This window comes from Amyelois transitella, chromosome 4 (genome assembly GCF_032362555.1).
Source record: "Amyelois transitella isolate CPQ chromosome 4, ilAmyTran1.1, whole genome shotgun sequence".
Classification (NCBI taxonomy): domain Eukaryota; kingdom Metazoa; phylum Arthropoda; class Insecta; order Lepidoptera; family Pyralidae; genus Amyelois; species Amyelois transitella.
Genome location: NC_083507.1, coordinates 4,981,224 through 4,993,975, shown reverse-complemented (window position 1 = coordinate 4,993,975; position 12,752 = coordinate 4,981,224). Strand labels below are relative to the sequence as shown.

General features: G+C 34.2%; 1 protein-coding gene across 1 annotated transcript in view; it reads right to left on the bottom strand.

Annotated features, from left to right (window-relative positions):
* LOC106138651 (nose resistant to fluoxetine protein 6-like) overlaps positions 1-12,752 on the bottom strand; it is a 55,037-nt gene extending 42,285 nt beyond the window's left edge. The window contains exons 1-2 of the mRNA XM_013339863.2: positions 12,584-12,752; positions 1,526-1,852 (exon numbers count right to left, since the gene is read on the bottom strand). Of these exons, the coding sequence (XP_013195317.2) occupies positions 1,526-1,808 (283 nt within the window). The 5' untranslated portion in view covers positions 1,809-1,852; positions 12,584-12,752. The remainder of the gene's footprint in view (positions 1-1,525; positions 1,853-12,583) is intronic.

Here is a 12,752-nt window from a genome sequence, read left to right as displayed (position 1 = left end):
CAGTTAAATGTACCATAGGCAACTTAAAAAGTAAACGTTGATTTTTTTCAAGGAAAGGAACTAATTTCTACTAACGATGAAACTATTTGAAACTTATTACGAACTTATAACTACTTATTTTGTATGCAATCCTCTTCATGTCAGGTTGGCTGGAAGAGATCCCATTTAGGGATACTCCCGCCTCTGTACGGTACTACTGTTTTATATTTGTAACGTTCTCCTTTATTGAACAATTAAAGATTTTACTTACTTAATTATGTAAGAAGTCTTCAGGCAAAAATACCTAAGATAATTGCATGTTCCTCAGTTCATTTCTTATAGCTACGCGAGTATTACGAATGCAACTATAGTCTTCACAAAATTAGATAATGTTCACGCTCACGTGCACACAAACCGGTTGAGATCTTTGTTGGCATCTTCATGTGAATAGTAATAGAAAGCAATAATATTACATACTAAAGAGTTATAATATAATATCGTCATCGACAATAAGTTGATTGTATAAGATTTGCAAGGATTTCACTGATGTTTGCAGTGAAAAGTTTTTGGAATATTTAACTGCTTTTATTTAGAAAATACGGTATTTGTACGCACTTTCTATTTTGCATCATAGCAAATCGTATTCCCACTTGTATAAGGAAAATGCTCTTGTCTTTGAAACATGGGCTTACTGGGTTTAAAAAAAATTGGAAGTGGTTTAAAATATACAACGAAATATTTTCTCTGCGTGTCTGATGTCAACGCTCTTTAGAAGCTTATGATGTAGCTATGCACTGCGCCATCGCTGCTCATGTCCAGCTGTGTGGAGTGGATCTTATCTTATTTTACTCGGCATAACTTTTATAAAACCTATATTTCTTTTAAGACGCTGCTGTCGTCTTACTTAGAGGATTAAAGCTTTCTTACTGTCTAAGCATTTAAATCATATATTGACAGAGTTATTTATTATCTGTTGTATGCACCCACTGGGCACGGTTGCAGCACTCGAGCCGGCGCGCTCGGAGTGGCCGAGCGACCCACTTGGACAAATCGCAAAGGCGCGCCCGCCGCGCAGGCTGCTACGAGACGGCTTTCTTCGACTCGTGTTCCACTCCAAACTTACATAATATGACGCAAAGAGAGGCGTTTGCTATACGCATGTCGTATTATACAATTATAAAACAGGTCAACTATCTTAAGCTGTACGCAGTTGCAATCGGTATCGCCTTTTAAATAACTTAAATGATAGTGTGCCTTATCTCACCGACTGACATCTAAACCTATATTATAAACACGATACTAGTATAATTATAAATAGAAGCCTCCGTTACAAATTATCATAATTATTTTAAGTGTTACTCCGCTACCTTGCACAAGTGAACTATTTCGCGAATGTTGCAAGAGCTTTTATAAGTCAAAGCTAAAGCTATAATAGAAGAGCAATTATAATAAAATTTTACATGAGTAGGAACTTACCTATGTATAGTACTAAGTTACTTTTGATTTGCAATTTAAAGCATTTTTAAGCGTGTTTCTCAGTACTTACTCTTAGAAGCCCATAGCTCTCCATTCTCAAGGGCTTGGAGGTAGTTCTTCAGGTCTTCCTCACAGTTCTTCGGCAGTGACGTGTTATTAACTACGTCCATCCAGTAGTGATGGTCCAACAGCGTCTTAAGCCACCACATCCTAGATTTGGGCACCGACACATCACTAGCGGAAGAGTTCACATTCGCACCCACAACACTAAATAACACTAAAACTGTCGTTACGAACATCGTTCTATTGGTCATGAAAAACATTTTGACTGATTTTAGAAACAAAAAACCCATGTCATTTTTGTCTTTTGTTTACAGCACTAGATATGTGAGAGTACCTGAAAGTAAAAAAAATATTTTAATTATTTTAGGCAAGAAAACTTCTGGTTGCGATATTTTAGAAATCAGTTAACATACAGAAATACTTGCCTCTCTAAATAAACTAAAACTAAAAAAACTAAAATTTTACTATGACAAGTTGATCAAAGGTGTCTCTTTAAAGTAGATATATTTCATACCTAGAATCATTTATGTGAAACTAAGGTTACTATCTTAAATATAATATATATAAATCAATACTATAATAAAATATACATATGACAAGACTTTTGAAAAATATGTCGATGTTTTCAATAAAGTAACCTTTAAAGATCTTTTTCATATTTAATGCTGGACAAGATTTGCTCGAGATTGTTTTCTTTTGTAAATCTTTAAACCTTTGTCATACTGGCAGAACAATATAGGGATAATAGGGATTCTTGTTTAGGTTACCGTCGACACGGAAAGAAGAAACCTTTGTGATATTTTTAATGTAAAAAAAGCGCCAACAAACAAATCCCTTGTCCTTCGACGAAGGAACATTTAAAATTCCCAAGAGGATCTACCTCTGAAGCAATTACTTAAAGTTACGAAAAGAAATGGAAACCCTATTTTTATTGTTTGTATGAATCCGTAGTCAAAGCCGTATTTTATTTGTATTAAATCAAGCTCTTCACCATAGCTTCACTTTCTTAAAATTTTAGTGTGATCCTGCTGTCACTTGAAGTAAATTATAATTCCTATATACTTATATCGTACCAGGATAGGCCGTAAAATTAGTAGTACCTAGTAAAATAATAAATCTTACAATGTATAAGGGTGCATAATTGTTCTGTTGAAATAAAAAAGCTTTGGAAAAACACTGCCTTTCAAACAACTTAAATAAAAGTATTGTAATATTTAAAATAGTTACAGTGTATTATGCGTATACTTAATTATAGTTTTAGTTTAAGGGTATACTTATAAGTTGTTTTTTACATATTTAACAGATTATAACATCCGACCTACAAACATTCATCTTCATAATATTAGTGTATTACACTCAATCCATAATATAAAGACGGTGTAATGTTGTAATGTCCAAAAGGTCGACTTGCAAAGCTACAGATTGCAAGAGGTCTATTTCGAGGAGCCGTTCGATGTCTTAATCTTAACCGTTCTAATAGTGGAAAGTCCAATTCAAAAGATACCTTCAAGTAACTGACGTTTGAACTTGACCGTAATATCACATTCCATACATGTAGAATAAAGCGCCTTATGTATAATACAAGTGAAAGTATTTTGAATTCTGTATATCTGTTACCATTATGCTTAAAATATCCATCGACAATATAAGAATTAATTATACGAAAGTGGTATTGTGTATTCAGTCGAGAATCTGACGAAACTTATCGGTCTGAACAATCATGCTTTGATAAGGCCCGGTTGCCCGCCTAAAGCCAATTAGGCTGTATTGAAGAAAGGCTTTTTAATCCACCCTAAATTCCTTTGATGAATTCGATAAACATTAAGGCCCACTGTACTGAAAATTGGATTGCATTGAATATTTGGGTCACTACTCATCAGACCTTGAGACCAGTTCACTGTTGTTTGAATCGATTTAATTTATTTCACCATTCCGATTTATTTTCTATTTAAAACTCTTTTTCAGAATAGTCTTACTGAGTTCCAGCTGAGTAAATTTACCCTAATTTTTAATACATGTTTGTTTACTAATTTAATTAAAAAGAAAAGCACGTTGGAAGCGACATTTTGTTTTCAAAATGTAATGTTGGTTTGGCGCGGCCGTGAATACCAAAAATAAACAGATTACTTAGTTTACTTGTAAACGTCACGCACATCTTTACGGATCTGTATGCTCGCTTTTATATTAATTGTGTTAATTAGATTTCGAATTTAATTAATTCATAATTAACCACCTTAGTGGGATTACGAATTTAAACATACCTATGTGTATAATATACATACATTATATTTAATCAGGTTAATTTGTATAGAGCTTCGTAATCTTAAGTACCCATTTTTAATTACATGATTCTTTGTAATTGCATTTAAGACTTTTTAGGGATAAAATTACTTGCACGTCGTGATTAAAATGTTGTGATTTAGCAACTGACGGAGTAAGGATGAAGTCTAAATAACAAAATTCTTGGTCTGAATAGGGATTTCGAATAATTCGAGTAGACCTAAAAATTATTCACTCAAGCCAGGTAAATCGTATGCTTCCGTTGACATAAACATTTAGTTCGGGTTAACATTTCCTAAACTTTTATATACTGTCCATTTCTTTAGCTATTGAAATAAAGGTACAAGACGTGTCATGATTGTTTACCATTATTTCAGTTGAAACATAAAGAAATGGACTTTATAAATATTAGTCGTGTATGTAATTATCTTCTTATATCTTTCAAATGCGGCAATTTAGTCTCGTTTTTTCTCTATGACATCTTTATACACATGTCATGCATATAACACGATAATAACGACTTGGGAAAAACGGCCGCGGTGCGACGTCAAATAAATTGCGTATTTTCTCCTTATCTCACACATCCGATAACTCAAGAGTAGGAGCGAAAACGAAAACAGATAAAGATTTTTCATGCTTACATGAACGCTTAGAGGATCACTTTCCCCTCATGTGGATGTACGGAATATGGCAAATATGAGACACATAAGAATTTCTGTCAAGATATGTCCTATATTGTTACAAAAATATGAGAGGACACGAGGGAAACATTTGATAAATCGTTACTTAGATATAGAACGTATATTAATCGCTACAAAACTGATATATATGTTAATACATATAAAAAAAAAGTTTAACAAATAAATACAAAGTGGTATACAAGTCAATGAATGTGTGTGCTACAGCAGAACAAACTGACTTTAGCTCAGCAATAAATGAATGGTATAGAAATGTGTGAAATAAATATTTTTGTAAAATAAATAACTCATTTAGAATTCCTTTGTTGTTTGTATATTTAATTTACTTAAGAGGGTTGTGAATGTATAATCCTCAACAATTTGTATGGAGGCCGATAGGTTCACGATCCTCTTTTAATTTAAATTTAACGCACGCATGAAATGGCTTTAAAGGCGACGTTTTAAATAAATCCTCCTAAACATTTCAGTCTCGGAAAATAAATGAAAATAGCAAGTAAATTTTTCTTTATTTCAAGGTTGGTATTAAGAAATAATGATCTCTGATGGATTTAAATATATAAAGGTGACGGTAGAATGTCATACAGTGATCAAAAATTATATCTGTAGCACTTATTTTCTTATATAATATACAAAAAAAACTAAACACTCGGAAAGTTTAAGTGACATCTTTACTATCATTCATAGATACAACCAAAATATTCTTTGTCGAATGTTATATCTGCTATTCATAGTGCTTAGTTATTAGTAAATTTATTTTAGCCGCTCTTACAACTGAGTACCTTAAAGCGACTAATTCGTGAATTGTGGTTTGACTTTTTAATATAACTACCAACAATCTCTATCCCGAAAGAAGCGAAGAAGCACTTCTATTTAGTGCATCCATTGTGATCTTGGCTGGGATGTTTTTCCTTTTAACTAACGGTCTTTGTGACGCAGCGGTAGTGTGCTTGTCTGTGACACCAGAGGTCCTGGGTCCGAATCGTGGCCAGGGCATGATGAGAAACGAACTTTCTCTAGTTTCTCTGACCGTCCTGTGTCTTGGATGTTTATCTATATAATTAATTATTATATAGTATCGTTGAGTTAGTATCTCGTAACACAAGTCAAAATTACGTCCAAATCAACTCAATCTGTGTCATCTGTCCCGTTTATATTGCAGGGAGGTCAGACAAAAGTTTATGCAAAGCTTGTTTTTTATTTGATACGCAGTTGCGGGTTGGCAAACAATAAATAACACAATATGAAGTGTGCACTCACACCTATTGCACGCTGCACTGAGGGTGATCGCGTGCGCAACATTCAACAATGCTCGACAACCAACAAGGTACAAGTACCCAAATACAAAAGGAGGAAGACATAGTACGAGGCTCATCTTTGTGAAGAAACAGTTTAAAACTATTTACTAACTTTTGTTCTAAAATGCTATATTATATTTACGTCGCTAGAGATAATATGCGTGCTAATGGGTTAAAATTTGACGACGATCTACAGAACAGACAAAGTAGAAACAGAAAAGACCGACAGCTGACCCCAAGCCCCCCGAAGCATGGCGGCGGAGAGTGCAATTGAGAACACGCAAAGAAGAAACAGAGATCTATATACTTCAACTTTCGAACTTGACGGCTATGTTTCCACAATTTTCGTTCATTTTCGCCAGCACTAAGGCTGTCTGCAAGTGAACGCACTGCATGCCACAGATGCGCGGCGGTGTGACATCCGCGGTTATCGGATAATGGCCGTCGGCATATCGTGGCCACATGTGAATAATTTTACCACATTTTAGTCAATTAACAATACCTAGTGCAATCTCTATTTGTATTTTTCTATAAGTATAAGTATAGACTTGTATTAATGTAGATGAAGCAAAATAAGTATGCAGGGATCATGGCAAGTGAAAAGATGTAGTGTCTGCCTACCCCTCCGAAAAAGAGGTGTGACATTAGATTTAATTTTTTTTAACTCTTTAAAGATCAAAAAAAATAAAATTTATAATGTATAAGTACATGCGTATTTTATTAATTTTATTTACACATAGGTACTACGAGTATAAGTGGGTTATTGGGCGCTTGCTTATTGGTCATTTGTTTCGACATTACACTTCTGTTTGGCATTTCAGTTTTGTAATCACGTCTATATTTCGTAATCGGGACCGTACTAAACTACTTCGCATTAAGCTTATTTCCACAAATATAACTCATCATTCATTGACACTCACTTTCATTGAATACATTATATTAAAAATCTTATCTTTCATGTAAACGCATGTAAGACCAAATCATTGGTTTTTGCAAAAAGGAAGAAATGACAAACATACAAAAAGACACGTCCATTCCTAATTTTAAGGCTAATGTACCTACACTTAGTTGGCAAATAAATTAATTTGAATATACCTCGCGGGGTAGACAGAGCCAACGTTTTTGAAAAGGCTGAAAGGCCACGCTTTCTTTAAGTAGCTACTGTTCTTTGAAAGGGACGCTAAACCTCAAACGGGTAAAGTTCATAGGTAATTTGTAGCTTTGGACATACCAGATAATGTATGATGTAAAAAATTGTATATTTAAAGTCAATGTTGATGCGTATTTCCTTTCATTTGCACATATTTTGCGACACTTTGCGTGTTTTGCTGACTCTTTCGTCATTGATTCGCTCCATATCCTCGTATATTCCATCATTCGAAATGTGCAATTTTACCTATTCAAAGCATAAATTGATTAGTAATAATTAGTAAAAATTAACTTATTAGTTATGTCATGAATGTTTAATATGTATATGAATGTTATGTATGATGTTAAGAAGATATATATACTAATTCTGAAGACAACTACATAAATATTTGAAATGTCTATAAAATTAAATCCAAAATTACCCAATTGTTGCTTCATGTAAAAACTCAGAAGGTTCAACTATCTTTTAGATAAGACCAAATCACAGATTAATGTGAAATTTGATTTAAATAATTCAGTAATTTTTTAAGGTAATCAATGCCATATTATAGTAAAAATATATTTTTTCAAATGAAATAACGCACATTATTCGGTGAAAAGTAATTGCACCGTTTTGACGGGTGGTTGGTGCCAATTACCTCGGCTCAGAAACCTGAGGCAGAAACGCGTAATGCATACATTATTCCAACGTACTCGTATATTTTTGCCTCATGCTCGGTTTATTACAATAATATATGTTCACGCCTGAATTTTACTTTAATAACAAGAACATGACTTACCTACTACCAACCGTAATTAAGCCAAAAATCTTGACTACGCCCCAATTATAGATTGGTATAGCGTGTTATTTATTAAGATGAAAAACATACCTATATATGTTAAATAACTATGTCTTTGAGCTATTGGTGTCGCTATATTTTCGCCATGGAGGATTACAAACATTTTGCAATCGGAAACTCGACAAATAATTGCAAACTGATTTTTGAAATGATTTGGTAAAGTTTAAACATTCGTCTACTCTTTTCTAGAAACATACTGTTGCATTGATTGTGTTTAATAGGTAAGAAACAGAAATTATGTATTTTGAAATAAGTATATTTAGCTTTAGGTACACAAAGAGGGAGCTTCTATAGCCTGACCTAAAAACGGTCGGCCATCCTGTCATACCGTCGCGGCCGAGTTATCAATCATGGCTAAGTTGCTTTGCAGGAAGGGACTCGCCCGTCGGCGGGTATCAAAATATTATGGCAAATATAAATATTGCTTCAGGCAGCAATATCGATGATCGATTGAAAAAACTTACTCTATTAATATATCTACAATTGTATCTACTTTTTAATTAAAGTGCCCCAGAACTATCTAAAAATGGAAAATGTAGGTCCACATTTGTTTTCAAATATCTTGTTTTGAGTACAGCGAACTGTGTAACCAGCACAGGACGTAGCATTCTCATGAGGCCACGAGCTCTGTGGTAAGGAGATAAAACTTTCACTTCTGCATGAAACAAGTGCTTGGTAGAAATATCTAATTGCATCAAGTAAATGATAACTTTACTACCGTTTACTTAATAAATTTAGAAAAACACTTTTTAAATAAACAATTTAGGATCATGATGAATTAAGACTGCCTCTTTTTGAAGTTTGAAAATAATAAATCTTTGTTAAAATACAGTAGGTACTGTCAGTTTCGAAGATATCAAAGATAGCGTTTGTTTTTAATGTAGAACTTTTACGATGCTAAAAAAAATCACTTCAGCTTTGTAATAAAATAAAATGATCCCACTACCATAAAATAAACTTATGTTTTATTAACATAAGTATGTTGTTGCCTGAATTTCACAGCTTTAATCACACGAGTGCTGAGAAATATTGTAAATATTGTATGAAGTCGCTACAGTTCCGTGCTTAAAATGTATTCTAACAAAAACTGCGATGCGAGAGTAGGTTCCTAAATTTCCCCAGGTAAGTATGAATTTATCATCATATCACTATGACGGGAATGTAGATGCCGGATGGGAAATTGTAATGTCACAAAGTGTCGACATTTATATCCGTTTGTGAATATCGTATTTAGGTTTCTTTTTCGTATTTAAGTTGAAAGAGGGACGTTCTCAGATGCAAAGTAGGGCGAACTCGGGATTGTGACCCGAGTTTCTGAATGGTGTGCTAAGTCGTAATAGTCGGGGAGTGGGTTAATGTGCCGATTCATGGACCGTCAACCCAAGCCAGTCTCGCCAGCTAATGGCTTTCATCTCTCTGTCTACGCTGTCCCTCTAGTATGCACTTTGCCATTTGCTTTGTTCGAAACTAGCAATGATGTTTGAAAGAATACTTATAAATTTTTCCACGATCAAAATAAGAAGACAATGAATCAATTGACAAATCCCAGGCATTATATAAAATTGTACACGCCTTGCTAGTCACATAAATGACGTGACGCAACGTGACATCTTTGTCGGAGGCAAAACTAACAAACGGTGAAAGTTCAGCCATGGGCCCGCGGCTTCTCAAAGCGCTGATTGTCGTACGTTATCGATTGTTTAAATGTCAATATCTACTCGGAGTCTGCGAAAGGCCGGATGTGACCGTAGCCGGCGAGGGTCAGGATACGCAAAATGTTTTTCACTTTCCTCATAAGTGTTTAAACCGCCGCTTGAAATGGAGCGGTAACACGAGACTGGTTTTCGTGCTTCTTTACGCAACTGATCGACGCAATAATTTCGCCTGGATTCCTGGTGATGATTATTGCGGTTATGATAAGCGCTGAACAATTGCTAAGCCTTGTATGCTTGTAATTAACATCGGATCGCCTTAAAAAACACGATTAAAAATAAGCAGCAGAGGCGTATCGAATCAAATAGATACCAACTGTAATGTCGATATTCTTTATTATAGTTATACAACACTCCGTCATGGTGGCCACCAATTTATTTTAATGTCTTGAACAGATTATATTATTCAACAATACCGATTTATTCGCTGTGAAGTATGAATAATTTTGTAAATAGCCTTAACATTTAGTAACATTTTATTCTTACGGTTTTTACCTTGCAGATTGAAAGGGTGTTAATAAAGGATATTGTATATTGCAGGTAAAACAGTGACCTAACAAATTGGTGTGTGCAATGAAGTTTTGACCTTGATAAGTTATTCAAAAGCTCACTTAATTAAGGTTTCATAACCTCTTTTCATAAACACATAAAACTGTCTGACTTAAGATTTCGTCCAAACTTGAATGATTTGCTATAAATATATTATGTTTAGGAGACATCTCTTGAGCTCCAAGTTATATAATGTCAAATTAACTGCTAACACAGATTGACTGTGAAGCAAGGCATTTCTAGGTCAATCCTACTCATTTCTAAGCAATGTTATCCTGCTTTCGAAAGAGATAACCTATTGTCCTTAATATTCAAACGAATGAGTTGAGAAAGATAAATAAAACTCAACACTTAACTATAAACATTCACGTACTTTTTCCAATATATAAATAAAACAAGTTTTCCTTTAGGATACCTATTTAATGATGTACAGAGGTCAAGCGGTTAATGCACTTGACTTAATATTGCGTGATGCACAAATTACCTACCGAAACGTTATGGCTCTCTTAAGAGATACGTAGAGTAGTTTGATTGCTAACCAACGGTTTGATATTGACGAAACCTACAGATTGAGGCGACTGGGTATATAAGTAAATGTCATGTTCAATTAGGTATGGGATAAGTTTCCTTGCGAAGGTTAGGCAGTGACTTCGTGTCAAAACCTCTTTTACCCAATTTAGTCTAACCGAACCCTGGGCTCCTCTCCAGAGGGATGAGGATTTAACCGATGGACTGATGTCAGGAGAAGGCGATGACGTGTTTTAATATAATCTAATAATTGTGATGAGGTTGCATGGTAAATAGTTCTTAGGTAGGTAGGCAATTTCTACCTTCGAAGTTCTTCCTATAGTAATGTACGGTAACAATTAATTTTGCTTTGCACCTTAACTTTCCATCAGAGGCTAGCAACTAAAGAGTGCAAATAAAGACGAATCAAATCAAAATTAAATTTGTTCTAAAATATGCGTTATTTTGGTCTTTAGTCATCCATTGCGAAAGTTATAAAAAGAGTTTTAATTTTAGTGAAAAATCACTTTAAGCAAGTTTTTTTTTTTTTAATTATCCATACATAAATTACAGAAAAGTAAATGTTATTCAAAATTTGTAACTAACAAGCATAAACTTTTAATTGCATGTCATAGTTATTTAATTAATCATAGGTATATTATCATAGTTAACGATAGGTAGATAGTATTTATACGACAATACAAACTATATGAAAGCTAAATTGTCAAATAATATATCTTGGTCTTGGTCGAAATTCTGTTGCTCTCATCCTAGATAAATATTATACTTTTAATGTTATATAAAATATTATTGAACAAAAATAGGCACTTACATAGTTCTTTATAAATGGCTTTTCCTGCGACCCCACTAAGTACCTACCTAAATACAAAGTATACTAGATAGATATGGAACTTACGCGCGTGTTAGCACGGAACATAATATAATAAGTACATTACTAAACTATCACATAATGGGTTGATCGAATCGAATAGTTAAATTTACTACATATACCTACCATAAATAATTGATCTGGCTTTAAAAGAATAGGACCACTTCATATATCATAGGATGTCGACTAAGGGATAGGCTTATAAACTTGAGATTCTTGGGTTAGGCGATGGGCTAGCAACCTGTCACTATTTGAATCTCAATTCTATCATCAAGCCAAAAAGCTGAACGTGGCCTTTCGGTCTTTTCAAGACTATCGGCTCTTTCTACCCCGCAAGGGAGATAAACGTGACTATATGTATGTATATACCACTCCATATATTTCTCACAGATATCGTAAAAGGTGACTAATCAACCTTCATCTAGCGCAGCTTTAACCGTGATACAATATGTGTCAGGTTGCCCCTCAAAATGTATCATGTCGTGTAAAAACTAACTTACCCACCCAATCGAGGATTATATCATCAAAAAGCTGAACGTGGCCTATTCAAGACTGTTGGCTCTGTCTACCCCGCAAGGGAGATAGACGTGACTATATGTATGTATGTATGGATCATCAAAACTCCACTCTCCTCCCCGAAGACGTAGGGATGTAACCAAGATAGACGTCAAGAGGAACATATGTGAGAAGACTCCTCGAAGACATCTAGTTTATGGGTGTGAGTACTATTACCAAATGAAATACTATTTTATGAAAATGGCAAAATAGTATGATCTTACCCTAACAGGTAAGGTAATAAGGTGAAAATGTACACGAGTAAAGTTACAATCTTGATAAACCAAGGTGAATTTCATCCCTTAAATCACTTGGGATAAAACCCAACGGTCTAATTTTTGTAATATTCACACCCGTATCCACATCACATTCTCATCAGATAGAACATACCAGATAACTATGAATTTATTTAAATTTGATTGTAACAAGAACCTATGTAGTAGGTCCTTTCGATGCATTAATTTTTATACGTTCTTTGTAAGAATGAGAAGAATTTTTTTTATTTCTTAACAATCCGATAATAAAAAAATTGTTAAACTAAAAAAGTTACCTTTTACTAACTAAATAAAAAGAGAGTTCGTAAATTACCAACCTCAGATGAATGAAAATCCAGCAGTTATGAATGAGAATTGTTTTAACATCACTTTTTAATAACACTTTATTTTCTGTTAGTTCTTAAGGATGCGTTTATCATAAGGACAAGAGGAAGACCGATCAGCGTTGTGGCAGACTGCTGCGCATGCGCGTTGCGCCGGAGTCGA